The following is a 20526-nucleotide window of genomic DNA, read 5'->3' on the forward strand; positions in this document are numbered from 1 at the left end:
CACGCGTTCATATCGGCACGGGGGCACCTCCTCCCGGCCGGCCTAACAGGTGCGTCACCGCCCAGACATCCACCTTGCGCGGGGAGGACCGGACTGACCAGTTTTGCCTTCCTCCCGTTTCGGGGCCCTGCCCATCCTTTTCACCAGGGGCCCATTCTCCACTACCAAGAAAATAAGTCTTAGTAGGGCGTGTTAATTGCTTCCAAACTGGTAAAGGCTACACTACTTCACATCAAGCATGGACTTTTATGCCACATTTCACACTAAACGTCAGATTATAGGCAACCAAATACGAAATATTCTGATTTCTGTTTCTGTAGTCAGTTGAGCTGCAACCATGTGGGCCTACTTATTTGGGGTCATCATCCTTATCTTTTCAGAAAAACTGTACATATAATAGTGCAATCAATTGACATATCTTAAACCTGTATAGAAGCAGTGGTTGGCAGTGCATTTGATACTTGGTTCCGTGGGCACTGACCCGACTTAATCCAGCTCTTAAAGCTTAAAGCTGGCTCCACTCACATTGCACTTAAGAGTAACCATCATGACAAAAACGCGATATAACAAAATGCAACTGTGCCAAGTACATCATCTGGAGTACTTCTGAATCAATGTTCAACTAATACAATTAAAAAAAAACAAAAAAAAAAAAACATCTAAATGAAATATATCATACTGGACCAGAGATGCTCATTATTAAATGTATTCATGTTTACAGATCGCAACAGGTGTGTTGCTATTGCAACTGGGCTTTCTCTTGCCAACTAATGAGACGATGGAAAAATGTTGATTTTATTGTGGGTCCTCTGAGGCGAATTTGAAATCTGATTGCTTAAAGAAACAGTCCCACATTGCTAGTATAGTTTAAATGACATGGGTTAGCCGTACTGATTCGGAAGGCGTAGGGCACTTTTGATTTGAGATGGCGGCACGTAGAGGCTGAAATCTAGCTTCAATCAATCTAACTTCCACATATATACGCACGAGAAGCACTGCAACCAAGAGGCGTAATGCCTTTATATGTAATATTTGGTGGATGTCTCAGAGTAATCATTAAGAACGACTCATAGTTTGCAAAGTCCCATCATAAAAGAATATGAGTCACTGGTCTCGGTGAAGAAGAAGAAGAAGAGAGAAAAAAAAAAAAAGCAGAAACAACAATAGGAGAAATGCAGTACAGCAACTTTCCTTGCAGCTGAGCATAATCGGAATTGCACAAACTCGGGTGCGTCCTCACTTTGGTACTATTTTGTCCCAAACTGAACCTCGGCTTTGCGGTGGAAAAGACTGTGTCATACAGCGGGGGAAATACTGTAATTATTTGATCCGCTTCTGAATTTGTAACTTTGCTCACTTCCAAAGAAATGAACAGTCAATAATTGTTACGGTAGTTTATTATCCTAATAGACAAAATAGCCGCCAAAAAAAAAATAAATAAATAAAATAAAAATCATCATTATCAGCCATTATCTCGCCAAATAAAATAAAAAATCATCATTATCAGCCATTATCTAGCCACTGCAGGATGAAGGCCTCTTCTTCACTACGGCAGTTTGCAATTTGTTGCCAGTGTATATATATATATAATATGTTTTTAATAATTTCATGTAAAAATTATTTTAGCAAATGGCTGCAATATAAAAAAAAAAAAAAAGTGAATATTTAAGGGGGTCTGAATACTTTCCGTACCCACTGTATGTATATATAAAATTGTTTATTATTTTTAAACAAAGGTACAGTAAGTTGACTGCAATTGTCCACAATTTATTGGATGAAAGTGTACAAACAAAACTAAAAAGAGTTGCCTTTAGTCATATTTAGATTTTTTTTTAAAAGACAAAATTACACGAGAGACACTTTAAAATACAGTGGAATGTCTAAAAGTGGCACAATTTGAAGTTCAACAAAAATGGTAAAATTATTATTATTATTATTTGTTTGTTTTTTTTAAAAAGTGCCTCTAAAGTCAAACAACCGTCATGCTGGATGTCGAGCTTAATTTCAAAAAAGATTGTGAGACTTCAGCTCAGTGAGCTAAAGCATTAACTCCGGATTCTTTTCTATTCTTTCTAAGGTGTAATGCTACCACAGAAGGTTCCCAAAATGGGATCACCGCAGAGCCACAAACAACCTGAGAAAGTGTCTGGCTTGTCAGCACAAGATGAGCAATACAGTTAATTAAATAGAAATTACATACATAAAAAATTATTTGAGCAAGCAGGTTATACTGTGACTTCAAAAGCATGATGGCTGATGACTAACATAAACATGACGGGGGAAGCTTGGCAATAAACTACTTTAAAGGGTGATCAGTTTTAATTGATTTTAGTTTTATTACACAGATACTCTCTAATGTCTGGACACAAAGGAAACTTCATTCACTATATTTTTTTCTACTACCACAGATTAAAATACGTAAATATTAAATATTGTGGTCATTTGGAGTGGTCTCCTTGTTCACTAGACCTTAGCCCCATTGAATTCTTTTTCTGGGGTATACTAAAGGAAAAGGTCAATGAAAACCACAAAGGCACCTTTAGTCAAGTTTAGTTTGAAAATGTAAAAAAAAAAATAATAATAATAATAGGTTAATGGAATTTTGGCACTGTTGGTTTTATTGAAAATTGTAAATAAATTTGAACATTAAAAGATATCAGGCAATATTTTTTTCACTTAAAAAAACTGCTCTGTCACCGATATACAGTGGCTAAAAAAGAAAAGAAAAAGTGCACACCCCTGTTCAAATGCCAGTTTTTTTTATAGAGACAAAGAGGGGCAGTAAAAAACTAAACTGACATAATATGGCTGAAAAAGTCTGCCTCCCCTCTTCAAACTGGGAATGTGGCTGTGATCAGATTGAATTCATCACATTAAAACTCATGTTAATTGAGAGTCATCACCCACCTGCCACAATTTGAAGTGCCTTGGAAGCCAGAAAAGCCAAAATGAAGATCAGATGTTCAATTAGGCTTTGACTGACTTTTTTTTTTTTTTGCTTTCTCGCAGAAGCTTGAAAGTGATGTGCTCGTAGTACTGGTAATTTGGAACTGGTCATACTTTAATTCCCTCCACCTTTTCTCAGGCCCGAGTTCCAGCTGAAGAAAAAGCCTGACGCTGCCACCGGCATGCTTCACTGTAGGTACGGTGATCTTTTGGTGATGAGCAGTCTATTTGTTTGTTGCTGGGCTTGGAATGTTTTTCTTTGAAAGAGAAGGCTTCCTGTCTTGCCACCCTAGCTCACAGCCCAAACATATGAGGAAGACGGGAGATTGTTGCCACATGTACTAAACAGCTAGTACTTCTGCACCTCCTTCAAAAGTTATTGTTGGCCTCCTCGCAGCATCCCTAATCAGTTTTTATACATTTTGGAGGAATGTCCAGTGTAGGTATTGTCATGGTTGTGTCATATTTTCTCCATTTGATGACTGTCCTCACTGTGTTGCATAGTATTTGACAGCATATTGAATTGTTTTAGCATGTTTCATAAACACAAGGTGAAGTGTCTGTGTGTCCCCCGCTTCCATTTTTGTGTATGTGATCCACAGTGAAAAAAAAATTGGCAACCCTGTAAATACTGGAAAGGCGTGGTTGCCTCCAAGACAAACACAATGTCAGCAGGTCAAATAGAAATAGGATGTGGTAGAGTTGAAAGATTAAAGGCCTATAAAAGAATGACGGGAAAACTCGAGGAACCCGAGCGATGCGGTGTCACATCTCATTCAGCACAACACACAATAATCCTTCTCTCGACTTCATCTGGCACATCATCGCTCCGTCCGGGCAGGGCACATTTCTGCGTGGCGCTGGAATGTGCATGTGAGGCAGGTGAGAGATGGAAGCTTGATCTGCTTCCAAAAAGGAAGCGCTGGTTCATCCACTATGTTAAAAATGCAAGAAAGAACGTAGTTTGCAGGTGAGCAACAAACACGCCTTTGAGGTTAATGCGAACCATGATAATGTACACAACAAACCTACACACATACACGCCCAACTGAGGCCTCCCACACACTACGCAAACGCAGACCAACACACACACACACACACACACCACACTGCTACATCCGTCCATAAACTTTCAAAATGCACTCTTTACAGTCACCTTCTAGTCCAAGGAATGCAATGCTCCTGAATCCGAATGAACTCACGAGAAATAGTTGGTGCAAATATATTTTAATTATGTCTTCAGATCATCCAGTTCACTTATTTCGCTTCCCAACAACTAATCATTTGGACAAATCACTTTCTATAATAATGAGGGGGTGGGGGGGGCGGCAGAAAAATACAAGGGGTCCTCAGGTTACAGCTGCAACATATGACATTTCAAGGTTACAAAGGTCACATTGAACTAGTTTGCACAGTGACGTAAGAATACGTCGTCAAGCAGCACAGGAAGGCACCCTCAGTTAAGCCGTATTTTATTTGACTGTTTTAAATCTATTGCCTCAGTCTTTTTCATACAAATACTGTACTGTATTTACTGTAGCTATGACTACGATATGACTTGCCTGGTTACGTCACCGCCGTAGAACAGAAGGAACCCCGTCAAAGCGGGGACTCCCCTGTATTGTAAATGTAACGGATCAGTTACATCAGTTACAGTACGGTGTAAAAGTCTTGGGGATCATTACATTTGTTGTTTGCTGTACTAACTACGCATGTATAACTAGAATTCACAGAGCTCCTTCAGTAGAGCCCAGACTGCTCGGAAAAAAAAGAATTCCCGATGGAGTGTCACAATTGAGTGTGTTTGTCCATCTGCTTGTTAGTTTGACTTTTTAACTATACCTGTCCTACTATTTACTATGTCAGAATGATTGCTGCGAAAAGGGTAAATGACAACAAAGCTAGTGCCTGCCCAAGACCTTTGCATATTACACTATTTCCACAGATAGTGAAGATATTTGTGATGGTGTTGACGTTTTTAAGACTCCATCCAACATGGTCATCAGGCAGCAGACTCGTGTTTATATATAATTTAAAAAAAAAAAAAAAAAAAAAAAAAAAAAAAAGTGAGTACACCTGTCACATTTTTTTTTCTTTTCATGGGACAACACTGAAGAAATGACACTTTGCTACAGTTTCAAGTACACGGTGCTCAGCTTGTATAATTGTAGCACTTACTTTCGCTTCAAAATAACAACACACAGCCATTAATGTCTAAACTGCTGGCAACAAAAGGGAGTACACCCCCAAATGAAACTGTCCAAACTGGTCCCAATTAGCCATTTTACCTCCCAGGTGTTGTGTGTTACAGTCTCAGGTGTGAATAGGAAGCAGGTGTTATATATGGTATAATAATCACTCTCATACTGATCAGTGGAAGTTCAAAATGGCACCTGATGAAAGAGAACTCTCTGATAAAGATGGCTGAACCTGTACAAAGACTGCCAATACCCTGCAACTCGGCTGCAGCACGTTCGCCAAGACAATAGCTGTTTAACAAAACATTGGTACAATTTCGGCAATTTCACTTACGGGTGTATTCACTTTCGTTGCCAGTGGTTTAGACAATGGTTGCGAGTTATTTTGAGGGGACAGTCAATTTTACATGGCTATTCAAGCTGTACACCAACTACTTTGCATTGTAGCGGTGTCATTTCGTCAGCAATGTCCCATGAAAACACAAATTGTGATGGGTGTACTCACTTGTGCGAGATACTGTAAAAAGTGAGCCATTTGGACACATTGAAACAGTTAGACCTTCATCTCTATGTCCCATAGGAAGTCACCTGTAAGACAACGAAAGGTTGGTGAATCGTTGGTCTAACCACTTGACTATCCAGCGGCTGGCTTTATTTTCCTTTTAAAAATGGTAAGCATGGCCGTCAACAAGGATGAACTTCGCCTCAGTTTTCTTCCCGATAAGCTTGCCTAAATTCAGAGGAGGCTCCACTGCACTTGACTTGAGCACCATCTATGTATCAAGAAGCAACTGCTTCCTTGTGCTTTTGCAACGGTGCGATGATCGGCTAAACCAGTTGGCTGTTATGTAAACTGCAGTGATTAACAAAAAAAAAATTAAAAAAATCAGGGCAAAGCTGGAGAAAAGAAAAGGAACAAGGCAAACAAAAGACGTGTTTGAGGTGACCCGGTTACAGTTGTTTCACAAAATGTACTATGTCAAAGTGGCCTTCAGGAGAGAGAAAAAAAATAAAAAATAATAATCCAAGGCTCTGGGGACAACAACAACTTGGCTGTAAATATTAAGACATGGTTAACCGGTTTAACCATGACAAGTCATTACAAAGATGGCAGGTGGATTTCATGATATTCCTCTCTCTAAAACTAATCTGCTTGTTTCATACGGAGGCACTGAAAGTAGCCATTTAAAGAAAGATGATTCTAACTAGTGACACCGGGGACATTTATTCTTCCTCTTCCTCGTCTTCCTTATGGTTTAGCTGCCAAATCCAAAGATGCCCTTGATGTAGCCGGTCAGGCCGCCCTTGACCTTCTGCTCCACCTTGCCGTCCAGGGGCGGGAAGGCCACGTGGTTGAGAGCCAGGTCAAAGAAGAGAGGCTTGCACGGGATCGGCTGGAAGTCCGGCGGGAAGTGCACGAGGTTAGGATGCTTCCCCACCAGGGACGGGTCGAGGCGGAAAGTCTCCAAGCGGTCGCACAGAGGCTGGAGATTGACGAGGACACCATTACCGTGATGACAGTCGACTCATTAGCGGAGAATGCTTCTTACCAAATGTCCACACAAATTCGCAGACTTTTTAAAACCCATAAGATTCTACATGAGCATTTTTTCTCTCCATAGATGGTTCAAGACTAATTAAAAACTCAGCGTTCAGATGAATAACTTAACTTATGCGTTGTTGTCTTGTCTTTTAATTACGTACTACGCAAACTGTTTATATTAAAGATTTTTTTTTTTCATTTAAAAAATAAACCAATTGGTTAAAATGTATTTAATCGACCAATTTTAAGGGGACAAAATGCTAAATTAACAGCAAATACAACATGACTTAGTCATGCAAAAGCTCGGAGGGCTGTATTAAAGAACAGAGCAGGCCAGAATTTTCCCACCCAACAACACACGTACATGTTTTAGGGCAACAAAAAGAGAACCAGGGTGTGCCAAAGAATTAGGGCTCTATTTTACTGACTCGCAAAAATCCGGTGCAAGGGGGAATTTAGACCAGTTTGTTGTAATCTTCGCAGACGGCGTATTTAACAAAAGGGGCTGCCTGCGCCAGTGGACGTAAACACTTTTAAGATGCAATGACGGTCGCGCATGCCACAGGCCAGTGTGGCTACAGGCGACATGATTCAAGTATGAGCTGGGTGATAACCGCGGGTGACTTAAATATGTCCCACTTCATGAATCTATCCCGATCGTGCTTGTGCCACTCTCCCACATAGGAGGGTACTGGCCAGTGGGGTGATTGAGAGAAATAAAAACGGGCTAAATGTGTTCAATTAACTGCTTTGTGCAATGATTCATAGGGTCCGCTGTTCACATATTTATGGGTTAAATATGCCAGTCCAGCCCACATTTCCACAGAGCTCGTGTACCATATGCCCCACTCTACGAGGAGATGGGCTAGACCTGGTTTTGGTACTTTGGTGGACCGGTGTACGACCAGCGGATTACAAATGGGATGTCTGCGCTGGTGTGGGCGTCAACGCAGTATTTAGTCTTCTTCAGTCGAAACAGGTTATTGCAGACCCTTTTAAAGCAGCGCAGTGCGTGACTGGAGCATTGAACCCGAGAGGTATATTTACCCTTATTAAACAGACTGAGGTGGTGAGAAATCGCTAGTGACTTAAATGTGTCTGCAGACCTCATTGATTTACTGTAAATCCCCTCAAATGATCGTTCATTTCGTTCATCCATGTACAGATACAGTACGAATCTATAAAGTCAGACTGAGGAACATGAGCATCATAATGCGCACTGATGCCGTTTTTTTGTTGCATTTTCAGGCTCCTGATTGGGTGAATAGCGCTCGACAGGAAGCCAAAATGTTTTAAAAATATATATATATATTTTTTTTAATTGTTCCCACTTACCGTGTTGTCTTTGACGGGCTGTGGTGCAGGAACGTCAACAACCTCGCCAGTGTCTGAAACAAACATAACATATTGTCTGTCTGCTCCTTCAGGCAAAAAAATAATGTGCGCAGCTTTAAAAGGCCTCACCTAAAATGGCGGCCGCTTGAAGAGAGTATTTTTCTGCATTGACTTTAGCAATGAGCTCCTGAACATCAGGGAGATCCTGTCAACATCACAAACAATGTCACCAATACAATACAAAGGCACCAGAACAGCTTAGAACAGGATGCATACAAGTTCAACACATGAACGTTAACGTCGCTGTTGCTCCCAACCTTCAAGCTGTTGTTCATGCTCTTGGCCTTAGACTGCACCTCCTTGGCATACTTGAGCACCCTCTCATAAAGCACCAGCGCCTCGCTCCACTTCTTCACCAGAACATAAGACTGGGCAATGTAAAAGCACCTATAAGGGTAACAAACATTGTAAATATCAAAAGGTATGTGATGTATTCGTCACATGTACAGTGGCTGACCTGTAGGCTTTGTAGGCCAGTGTCTTGAGGGAAACCTCTTTCTGGAAGGTGTGGTCATCCTCCAGGCCCTGCAGTGAGGAGAGTTCGGCCAGACTCTGGGGGGGACCATAGAGAGGTGTTACAGGTGCCATGTTTGGAGGACAGACAGAGTGGTTATGTTATGTTGTATGTCCAGACACTTGCCTGCAGGATGATGTCATAGAGGCGGATGAGGTCCTGTGGACGGGCCCCCCTCTTATTCTCATCCCCCTCAGGCACCTTCAGCTTGGCCTGCAGCGTGTGCGCCATGCTCTCATTCCTCTTCACCAGTGTGCACAGCTTGATGTAGCTCAGGTAGCTGGCAGAGGACACCACCAGCTTAAACAAACATTTGACTGTGGTACACATCTCTGCTAATGATCCTTACTTTAGTATCAATACATGCGTCATCACCAGATTAACAAAACCATTAAATCATACTGTATACCTGCAGATCAGTCTTGACTTGACTTGATGCCTCAATAGAAAATTTCCACTGAACAATTGAACTGTGTTGTTTTGGGACAGTGGAAAATGTAAGTCCTACGCTATTATCAAACAGAAAACACTTAATGCCTGGATCAGACTACAAGACAAATTTGCTCTTTCACGATTGCACTGTCTGACTACTCCAATAAAATCTTGTATTCCGATACCACCAAATTACAACATTCCAAAGTAATTTCATTACCGTAAGTTAGCACCCATTATTTCCAGTCATATTGTAATGTTGGTTTGACCTGACTGATTAGAATAGATGAACTGACTAGAGCAGTGACTTCCAACCTTTGTGGAGCCAAGGCACATATTTTACAATTGAAAAATGTCACGGCACAATAAGTGGATCCATTAATTACTGTATTTACTTCCTGCCATCTAATAGAAGACCATTCATTTGTTCTGTCTGTCACTATGCTTCACTGGCACAAATAGATGAACAAGGATACATTATTTATTGTAAATATATTTTTTTGAGCAATTAAGTACACAAGTATATACAGTAAATGAAGAAGTCATAGACAGATTTAGACATTGCTCCATGTTGTGATCGGATCGGTGATCGTTTTTTTTTAAATCGCTGATCGGCCCCAAAAATCCTGATCGTGTCAAGCCTATTGTGGAGTACTGGACGGAGCCACCGGCAAGAGTGTAACAGTCCGCCGGCGTTCCATGAGCCCACTAGCGGCTAATGACACAGCTGTCCAACTCTGTCGGCTCACTGTGTGAGCTGCACGCCTGCTCACCACAACAATGTCTATTTCTTGAGTCCGGAAAAACTCCCGTTGTCCATTTTGTTTATCGAACAATAAGTCGATATAGTGATTATCGTGACAGGCCTAACTACTACAGAGTCCTACAGTGGCAACATAACCCGAATTTGTACGCAAGTCAGAACAGGCAAAAATGTGTCACTAACCTATCATGGTAAGTAGTAGTAAAGTCATAACCGAACATAATTGTATGAAAAACAATTGCAGGCCATTCATGTAAAAGAACCAAATGAATAACTTAGGATTTTAACTTAGCTTCTTGCGCCACGTGATGAACTATTCTTACACCGCTGCACAAACTAGTTTATAGCCTTGAAATATGGCATGTTGGGCCCTTCATAAACCAAGGATCACCTGTATTGCACTTACTACTACATTTTCATTGTAAATGGTTGAAAAATACCCAACCCATCCCAATTTTCTTTGAGGGATTGGCTCCAGTATTTACAGTACTGTTTGCTAGTGTGGTGTGGAGCAAGACACATTGATGTCTGTTCAATGGTGGCCAAATCATTTTTTACTTCTGTGTTGAAATGGAATGTAAGAGTGGAATGTGAAGAAAACAACAAGTGTTACTTAAAAACAAAGAGATTATAACAGAGGATTAAAACCCTGTTGTGTACAACCAGAGAATATCACCAAACTGCACAGAATGTGTCTCATTTATCTCCCTTGTTTAATTCATTATCAATTTGCATGCCATATCACTGCTATGTTGTCACGCTATGTATGTAGCTATCGGCATTCCACCATGTTAGAAACTGTACTGTGAAAAAACTCATTTAAGAAACTCCCTTCGTGGAATAAACTGTATCGAGACGACGACTCGATGGATTGCACAAAAAGAAGAAGGTAGAACTGAATATAACAACACTGAAACAGTGGCTATGTAAAAGGTAGATCACAGAATGAAGACAAAAACTACCTGTGCAGGAACTGCATGTTGGACACTTTCTCATTCTCACCGTCAGAGTTCCTTTCTCGCTGCTTCTACAACCACAAGCAATAATTAAACATGAAACGTCAATTAAAGATAGGCTTTTTAGTCATAGAAAAACCTTCCACTTGGGCTTAAAAAAATTAAATAAAAATAAATAATCATACTGCCTCAGTCTTGAGCTCCTCTCGCACCGCTTGGATTGTGTCGCGGCACTCGGCCAACAGGGTCTCATACAGATGCTCTTTGGTGTCCTCCTTGGCTGCCTTCTCAAGACAGGCAACAAGGAGATTGGATTACAAGCAACCAAGAATCCAGTGCCATAAAAACATGAGAAGACTTTATTAGAACCAATGTTTTCTTTGCTCGGTGTGTATTTTCAGTGAGGTGACAGAGTACATGCATCTGTTCCCGTATGTGGACAACGCCACAAAATACTTGCTGGAGAGGATTATACAAAAGAAAGAGGCTCTAAGCAGAAATCTGTGTTTTTTTTCTAAATATGTTTGAAGTGCTGAAAACATATGCAAAAACATATGAGTTGTTGAGATACAGCTTAAACACCGTTCACCGTTTGAATTTTCCTGATTTTGTGGGCGGGGCTGGGGCATATACTTTCTAGAGAGAGTCCCCTCCCGCACTATATAAGTACAAAGTGACGTAATTTCATTTGGCTATGCTGCTCAGTTGCGAGTTGGCTGTGCTTATTTTACGTTCATTCATTCATTCATTCATTCATTTCCCGTACCGCTTCTCCTCAGCAGGGTCGCGGGCGAGCTGGAGCCTATCCCAGCTATCTTCGTGCGAGAGGCGGGGTACACCCTGAACTTGTTGCTAGCCAATCGCAGGGCACATATAAACAGACGACCATTCACATTCATACGTACGGGCAATTAAAACATTTCAATTAACCTATTATGCATGTTTTTGGGATGTGGGAGGAAAACTGGAGTACTCGGAGAAAACCTCCGCAGGCACAGGGCACAAACTCCACACAGGCGAGGCCTGATTTGAACCCGGGTTATCAGAACTTTGAGGCAGATGTGCTAACCAGTAGTCAATCGTGCCGCTCTTAGACATTACAAAACCAATTTACCACCCCAGCGTGCTGCTAACGATGGCTACACCCCAAAAAATGCACGCCCGTGACCCTAGTGGGGATAAGCGGTACGGAAAATGGATAGCTGTTTATTGTTCATGAAAGTTTTTAAAAGCTCCATCTTGAAGTATTAACTGTTCACATATTTTAATCAAATCCCCACACATTGAAGCATTTGGAGAAGTAGTCAGATCTGCTCTGCTGAATCGCACACCATGATCATGGCAAAAATACGACAGTGTCTACCATGCAGCCGTGCAAGTTGAAAAAAGGTTGCTGCACATGAGCTTGCAAATGAATCCATGATAATTAGTTTTCTCTCATATTTGAATGTGTAATACCAGCTTGTCCAGTTTATAAACCAATGCTTGTGTGAAAAAAAAGTACAGCTTTTGTATTTTGTCGGTGTGCGTTAGAAGATAATTGGAGTGTTTATATTTTGCCTTACTGTTTGTCTAACCCTAAATTGGTCATGCATTGATATTCTTTAACATTTGGTCCACATCTGATAACATTTTTGAAGATTCTGCCCTTAAAAAGCAGAATGAATCAGGACAAATGCCTTCACGAGTGCAGGAATTTGGGAGGCAAATGTTCAGCTGCAACGATGGTGCGTGTTTTGCTCAACACCTGAATTTGACACTTAAAACACTTGCATTCACTTTCGGCAAGATTAAAGTGACAAACTCATGAAAGTCAATCACACAACCACACCAAGGCTTCTTTAGCTCAAGTATTTCAAGTGCGAGACTTGAAGCAAGAATGTAGGGTTGGTGATGAAGGACGAGGAAGAGATATGTAGCCCAGCAGACTACTGATGCATTCCTGCACTCAACTTGCATAAACGCTACTGTTGTAGAGTACTAGTCTTTGATACTATTGTTCTACACCATATAAACGTACATAGCCTGGTACTACTCATCCATGCAACAAAACAAAAAGACGCCATTTATTACATTATTGAAAGCAGTAAAGGTCAGCAAATAAACTGTCAATATACTTCAGTTTAATGTGTTTTTAAGACGACATTAACTTTTGGAAGCAGTAAAGTGAATGACCTTTCTTTGCAAACATAACTGTGATGAAGCAGATGAGAGGTCCACCTCCCCGGTGACGATGGTATTTAGTACCAACACCCTGGCAACGCCCAGCACAACCGGCTTGGCCTGTTTTACATTCTCTGTGGTTGAGCAGGAGGGCTGCATGCATACTGCAGACGGACGAGGGGAGCGAGGTCTACAATGTGGCTCTTCACGACAGGGAGCAGGGACAGGCTGACGATAACCTTGTGTAAAAGACAAGACGTAACATCCTCCGACTCCTGCATCTACACCTAGCGCTCTCAGATTATAGTTTAGTAGTTCAAGTAAATAGCAATACTATTGTCTACACACACACACGCGCAAACTGGGTGTACACTGATATGAACAGAATGTAATTGTACGAAGAGTGGAGCTGAATGCGCGAGGGTGTGATGGGAGTGCCCACAAGAAGTGCTTGCGACAACACTCACAGGAATGACTGGAGGTGTCTCTGATTGGCCAACGGCGACAGGAAAGATGACAATGACACCCTTTGCACATTCAGAAAACTACAGCCATACACTTTCACACAGAGAATTATGCAAAGACAGGAAAGTGTAGCACACTACAGCGAAACTTTACTAGCATAGTTTCACCCAGTAACTTATAAAGTATATAAAGAAGTTAACTATTATGTAAAAAAAAAAAAAAACAGAACAGCTAAGTTAAACTACTTTCTCTTTGAAGACACCTGACAGACACGTAATGGCGAGAGACCAGGAAGGTTTTTGCAAAGCAATAATGTCAACAGATGGCATTTTAACGATGTTGCTGGAATTGACACAGCATCTGCTTAGTACAATTCATTTGCGTATATAATTTATTTTGTATTCATTCTACTGCTCATCTGGGACTGAACATCCAGACATGTGTCTATGTTGCAGTAAGTTCCATTTCCTGTTTTATCGTTTGCCATCCTTGGTACAGAAAGATACCCACAGAGGGGTTTCTGTGGCATCACAAAAAAGAAGCAAAAAATAAGTTTGGGATTTGAGGCAATATTGAGTCATCATTTTCTGCAGAACATTGTTTCAACTCGAAATTAGAATTAGAATCTTTAATGTCATTACACAGTGTATCATGACATTGGGGTAGTTATGCCACTTGTGGGGTGTAGGGCTGTGCACGCATCGGTGCCGATTCGACTGGGCCTGAAAGAGCGATCATTGTTTCAGAATTTTGAGATTTGAATGTTAGAATATTGTCATATCCTGTGTGAGTTGGCTTACAATGGTGTTACTTTGCCTCCCTCTGTTCTCGTTTTAGTGTAGTTAATTATATTCCTGTTAAAATTCTAGCCTCTGTTCTGATAGGTATATTTAATCACATGGCACCTCCAGTTCATAGTGAATGGAGTTTGCTGGAAGATGTTAGCTGACATTACATGCATGTTAGCTAAATGCATACAGCCATCGTGTAACTCCAGTTTTGTCACCATTTTCTCTTGCTCTGCATGCCAAGGAAACGACAACACTTGAGTTGTATTCCGCATTTCACTCACGTAACATGGGACAGTCTATAATGACTAACGTGAGCATAAAATATCTTAGCCTCACTTAATGTCCGAAAACTGACATCAATTAAATTTTGATTTGGACGTCATTCGTTACTGTCAGCATGAATAACAAATTGGGATTCAGAGGGCGAGTCCAAGCCCCGGTGGGGTGCCTTGATGGTACCGCTGGACAGCATTTGATATTTTGGTGGAGTCTATGGGTTTCCACACAAACTGGGATTAGATATTGCTTGGTATGTGCATGCAAAAGCAACACTACTACCCCGAACCTTAAGGACATTTTGACAAATTACAGTAGCATTTTACAACAACTCAAAGAGAGCACAAGGATAAACGTACATAAGGACTGACAAAGTAGTACCACCAGTCTGAAATATCATATCAAATGAAACAATAAGGTTGCAACTTGTAAACATGTCCAATTCCCACTGAGTGACGGTTTGAAGACAAGTGTGAAGGGTTGCCTGCCTCTACATGTGCCCTGTGACTGACTGGCGATCAGTCCACAGTATTTTTTGGACATACTTGGCAAATAAAGATGATTCTGATTCTGACAGTCTGTCTTTCGCTGGGAGAGGCTCCAGCTTGCCCGCAACCTCCCCTGTGTTTTTGTTTTGTTTTTTTACATCTACTTTAAGATGTTTTTTATTTTTGAGCATTTTCAAGGGCTAAAAGGCAGTTGTGAAGTGAACGAGGCGCCATGGTGACCGTGGTGATTTAGGATATAGTACCGACCTGAGCAATGGCGGCCTCGTTGTCCGCTAGACCCAACAGGAAGATGCGGGCCTTGTCGATCTTGACGGGCACACTCCTGCCACGCCACTCCACCTCGCTCATGGTGGCTACCTGCTTGGTTCTTGCCTGAGTAATCAGGGTCTGGGGATGGAAGAACAATGACAGTTGGTCCATTTGGAAGCAGTGATTATTTTGTTCGTGAGCAACATCAATGTTCTCACCTCGAGTTTCTCAGCCATCATGCCTCCGCCTCCTCCGGTCAGTCTCATCTGCATTAAGTCATTGATGGCATTCTGGTCACCTGCCGGATGGCAAAACCATGAGGGGAAAGACTGATTACTATTTAAAAATATAATCTGTTAGTAATAGTCACTATTGTCCACCACTTTTAACCAGAGCTGCCAAACTACAGAAATACACTTCCAGAACAATTTGTCCAAATTTGTCTGAATTTCCATGTTTTCAACATTTTGTCAAGAACATTACCGCAAGACAGTTATTGGACTATATTTTGTAACAAGATAAAAATAATTCTGCATACTGTTCTATTGCACAACATACTCATTACTCTATAATCATAGTCGTTAATAATTTATGGCTTCAATATTTATTAAATATATTTATTGCATCAACCTTGTAATGGCAGTTGCAGCCTGAATTAAAGCAAAGGAGATTTTGACATGTCATCGTCAAAAATCTCTCTCTATATGGATTAATTTGCCTTTAGCAATTCTGTTTTCAACCAAGGTTTAAAAATAAAAAGCAAGTGTATTAAATCTGATTAATCAGATCTCAAAAGTAAATTCAAACTCAGCACTCTATTTTTCAAGCAAACAAATAAGATTGCTGGCAAATTGAATTGGAATGTTTATGCATGGACAATGGTTTAGATTTCAATTTGGTGAATGTACTTGTATAGATGTCTTCTCTTGCATGCTATTTATAATATATATTTCCGATATCCACTATTGCTACTGAAATGTTGGAAATTTCCCCACTGTGGGACTAATAAAGGTTATCCTATCTTATATGATATATATATCCCTAGACTCGTATTAGTTGCCTTGTTTGTTTTTTGTTAAAATGGTAAAATGGTAAATGGACTGCACTTATATAGCAATTTATCTACACCATCACAGTGCCCAAAGCGCTTTACAAAGCTTCACATTCACACACACATTCACACACCAATGGACAGCTGCTCCCAAGCCAAGGAGCTGCCAGGCCAACTGGGAGCAAATTAGGAGTAAGTGTCTTGTCTTGCCCAAGGGATTCAAACTTATTTAAACTTCAAACTTGGTTTACTCTCTCCCATAACACGGTTCTAGCCAGACCTATGTGACAAGTGAACCGTATAACCCAATCACTTATTTTGGTGTTGTGCGACTTCATGACACGGTAGCTTAGCATCATGCTTTTCCGTCGTTTCCTTTTCCCGTCGTGAAAACAACCGATGTGTAAGACGCATGTGAAGAAGTGTAGTATATTCACTGCCATGGAGGCGATAATTAGTGACTACCAATGCGTTGACGGGGTAGGGGGCATAATAAAATAGCATGCACCAAGCGGCTTTTTTCCTTTTTTTTAAAAACAATAGTGTTTATTTCATCAGACTTATTAATGAAATTTTTGTCACAGTGGCCGGTCACAGCGCCGTATTTTCCAGTAATGTCCGACGATGGATTCCCCCCCTCCCCCCAATATGCAGAACAATCAGTGTTGCGGCCGTAACAAGTCAATGTTCAGTCATTTCCGTAACAAAATACGGACGTTTCCCTAACATTTGGCAGCTCAGCTTACCTATATTGTAAGCACAGTATCGGATGTTAGGCGATATCTCGTCTACACGCTGGCGATAAAGCGTTTCCAGCTCCTTAGTGAATGCACTCGCCAGTTTCTCATAGATAGTCCTTTTAATAACAAAAAAAAAAAAAAAAAGGAATTATTATTGTATTCTTTGAGTATCATTAAATTAGCACATAGAACAACTGACCGTCAACAGAACAAATAAAGTGATAAAGAACCCACTTGCACTTGTTGAAGGCCTCCATAGCACATTTCCACTGCTGCAGTTCAAACTCTACCATGCCAGTCAGGTATGATGTGTAGGCCTGCAGGAGATCCACAGAGCACAATTATGTGATTCAAAAACACGACACAAAGAATCTTTGATCGGTATATGGACGAGGAGAAGTTGTTTGAGTATTCCCCCCCCCCACACACACACACACACACACGCACGCACGCACACACACAGTCCCCTCCAAAAGCAAGGTAAATTCCTTTGTTTTTATTGTATACTGGAGACTTTTGGGTATCAGATCAAAAGATTAATATGAGACAAAAGTTCAGAATTCAAGCTTTTATGTCATGGTATTTACATCTAGATGTGTTAAACAACTTAGGACGGAGCACATTTTTTTTGAAGCAACCCACTTTTCAAGTGAGCAAATGTATTGGAACAGACATGATTAAATTAACTTAAAGGAAATAACATTTAATTTTTAGCAGCATAACCCTTACTTGCAATAACTGCGTCAAACCTGTGATCCATTGACTCCACCGGACTGCTGCAGTCTCCATTTAAAATACACAGTGCTATCAGTAAAGGCTTGAGAGTACCTGCGCTTCCAATTTTGTCTTGGCATCAACACGGGGGCTCTCGCACAGCTTTTCCAGCTTCTCACTGTGCTTGGCAGCTTTGCGGAGCCGGGCCAGCAGATGGAAACGCTTACGCGGCTCCGTGTTGGCCTCCTGCTTTAACTGCATGGCGTAACTCCATGCACGCTCCGCTTCCATCAAAACCAGCAACAAGTACCTAAAAAGGAGGAGCAAGTTGCATTAGCCCTTGGGTAGCAATAAGCCATTACACTTATCTAAATCAGTGACTCCCAACACATTAGTGTGACGTTTCATTTTCACAAAAAATATTCATCTACCACCAACGGATCTTTGGTCATCTATGCCAGCAACGTACAATGATAAGTAGAACAATTAAATGCTCATCCACTAGATAACAGAAGCTAAAACTAACCTACGTATCCACCTGTTGCCATTCATACAAAATTCAGTAACAGCTTCATATTAACTAAACAGGCCAAGATTTCAAACTGAGTAAATTTGAGAGATTATCATTATTTCAGTACATACTTTTTATTAGTGTTTGACAAATTAATCATACAATATTAGCCATTTTCAAATTAGCAAAAATCTGCAATTTTTTGGGCCGATTTTCACCTTTTATTTTATTATTTTTTTAACAACACACCATAAGACAAAGGTAATGACATTCCCCCCCCAAAAAAGGCTACTTTTTGTTGTTGTTGTAAAGTTACTAAAATACTAACTAATGACAAAGTATTGCAAAACAGTCTGACTGTAATTCATATCTTTATGGCTGTCAGCATTGAGGGACCTAAAATTTTGCTATTTATATATTTTTTGCTAAATCTTGGGCAGAAATTTATTCCACCCAATATCGGAATCAGCATCAGCCTAAAAAAAAAAATATATATATATATATATATTAAAATATTTTTTTTTTCTTTTTTTAATCGGGCAGGTTACTTTTTAATGATATTCCTTACCTGCTGTCTGAAATCATCTCCACTGTTATTTTTTTTCCAACAAACTTGTGCCGGTTCCCCATCTTGAATCCAAGAGTCTTGCGTAGACGACGCAGTCTACGAGAACAGTAGCCCCTGCAGAAGATTAGGTGGCGTTACCTTGATGGCAGGAGTCACATCATCACATATATGTAATCTTCTTACAGGAATAATTCCAGAACCAGACAGCAGCTTACCTGTATCTTTGGTAGTCTCCATGTCTGAGACCATGCAGCTGCTGGGACTCCTTGATGACTTGCAAGACTGCGATTCACTGTTAAGGAACCATGTTTTTTTTTATTGTTGTTGTTTTTTGTTGTTGTTGTTTTTTTACACACACAAGCATGATATATCTCATTATTTTAACACAGTCCACCATTATGACAGGATTTAAGCACTGACTAAGCAACACGAATAACACACACGCCATTTCGTCTTATTTCAATTTGCCGCCCTCAGCAATTTTAAGGCAAGCTAGAAAAATAAGTTGAAATGTTTGCCAATTTGACAGCCTGTGTCAGTGTGACACGTAGCCAACATCGCTAGCCTCAGACACGCGCAGCTACCATGCTAACGTTAGCTTTGGAAATTGGTAGTCTTGCTTCCAAATAAAAAATAAAAAATGCAAGATATACAACGCTGTAAAAAGATACTTTCAAGTCCAATTCCTCCACCCAGTGAATTTTTCTTATTTTCCACTGAGGACGAAACTCTCGATTCGTTTTGCTTGACTGTGGCCATTTCCAAACGCTAGCTCAGCTCTAGCGCTGCTACAGGAAAGACATACACTGAGCTGCACGTGGATGGACCAATCACGCTGCAGGGAGGAGAAAGAGTGTCTTGGAAGACCTCGCGAGAGTTTCTCCACACCCAGTCTGTGTTGAAGATACTAGATGAATGGCTAAAAAGATGCCAGCGCGCTGTGGAACCCGGTTATGCGGCCATGTTGGGGAGGTCGACGTTCCCATCAAAGGCAATGCATGGACGTTGTCTCAACATTTACTTTTTTTTTTTTTTGTCAATGCCAAAGCGTGCGCTATAAATACAGAATATTTTCTTTTATAAAATGTCATCAGAATCAGAATCATCTTTATTTGCCAAGTATGTCCAAAACACACAAGGAATTTGTCTCCAGTAGTTGGAGCCGCTCTAGTAAAACAGACAGTCAATTTACAGAACAATTTGGAGACATAAAGACATTGACAAAAAACAATTGTGCAAAAAGATGCAGAGTCCTCTAGCAGTTCGAATGACTAATATTGCAATAGTCCGGTGCAATGACCATTGTGCAAAGGGCGCTGAGACTTCAAGGAGTGTATGCGGTTTAAAGTGACGAGTAGTGCGATCATCTGGGACAATGTTGGTTGTGCAAATGTTACAGTTACTCCTCAATCAGTGTGCAAATGGAGCAGATGCTACCCTGGCATGAGTGGCCAGTATATGCCAATAGTGCAGCATGGCGAGACAACTACAGTGAGTGCACGAGTAATACATAATTGGCCCCACAGAAATGGGACAACGAACTCAAGTCAAAAAAATTCCAGCTTGTTGTAATGGAATTATAGGTTAGGTGTTTAAGAAGTTGATCGCAAGAGGGAAGAAGCTGTTGGAATGTCTACTAGTTCTAGTTTGCGTTGATCGGTAGCGCCTACCTGAGGGAAGGAGCTGGAAGAGCTGGTGACCGGGGTGCGGACGGTCCGAGAGGATTTTGCATGCCCTTGTCT

General features: G+C 40.8%; 1 protein-coding gene across 3 annotated transcripts; it reads right to left on the minus strand.

The window, feature by feature from the left end:
• Positions 1 to 45: 45 nt before the first annotated feature.
• srp68 (signal recognition particle 68) lies at positions 46 to 19585 on the minus strand. 3 transcript variants are annotated; one of them, XM_061678728.1, is made up of 16 exons: positions 19456 to 19585; positions 19000 to 19066; positions 18785 to 18898; positions 17820 to 18015; positions 17226 to 17308; positions 16998 to 17107; positions 15419 to 15498; positions 15198 to 15338; positions 10933 to 11031; positions 10754 to 10818; positions 8723 to 8876; positions 8540 to 8634; positions 8340 to 8469; positions 8152 to 8227; positions 8023 to 8075; positions 46 to 161 (listed from the first exon to the last, which is right to left on the minus strand). In XM_061678728.1, the coding sequence occupies exons 1-16, from the start codon at positions 19541 to 19543 to the stop codon at positions 141 to 143; spliced, it is 1572 nt and encodes a 523-aa protein (XP_061534712.1). In that variant the 5' UTR covers positions 19544 to 19585; the 3' UTR covers positions 46 to 140. The 3 variants fall into 3 exon arrangements, with proteins under 3 accessions (XP_061534712.1, XP_061534711.1, XP_061534713.1); XM_061678727.1 differs by lacking the exon at positions 46 to 161 and adding an exon at positions 4163 to 6628; XM_061678729.1 differs by lacking the exons at positions 46 to 161; positions 19456 to 19585 and adding an exon at positions 4163 to 6628 and having other exon boundaries at positions 18785 to 18922; positions 19000 to 19063.
• Positions 19586 to 20526: the final 941 nt, after the last annotated feature.

Source organism: Phycodurus eques, chromosome 6 (assembly GCF_024500275.1).
Source record: "Phycodurus eques isolate BA_2022a chromosome 6, UOR_Pequ_1.1, whole genome shotgun sequence".
NCBI classification, from domain to species: domain Eukaryota; kingdom Metazoa; phylum Chordata; class Actinopteri; order Syngnathiformes; family Syngnathidae; genus Phycodurus; species Phycodurus eques.

Coding starts and splice junctions, on each gene's coding strand:
- srp68 (XM_061678727.1), bottom strand. CDS start 19,543: ATGGCCACAGTCAAGCAAAACGAATCGAGAGTTTCGTCCTCAGTGGAA. Junction 11,032..15,197: donor ACGAGGCCGCCATTGCTCAG/GTCGGTACTATA, acceptor TGTCTTGAGAAG/GCAGCCAAGGAGGACACCAA. Junction 6,629..8,022: donor AGCCCGTCAAAGACAACACG/GTAAGTGGGAAC, acceptor GTCAATCTCCAG/CCTCTGTGCGACCGCTTGGA.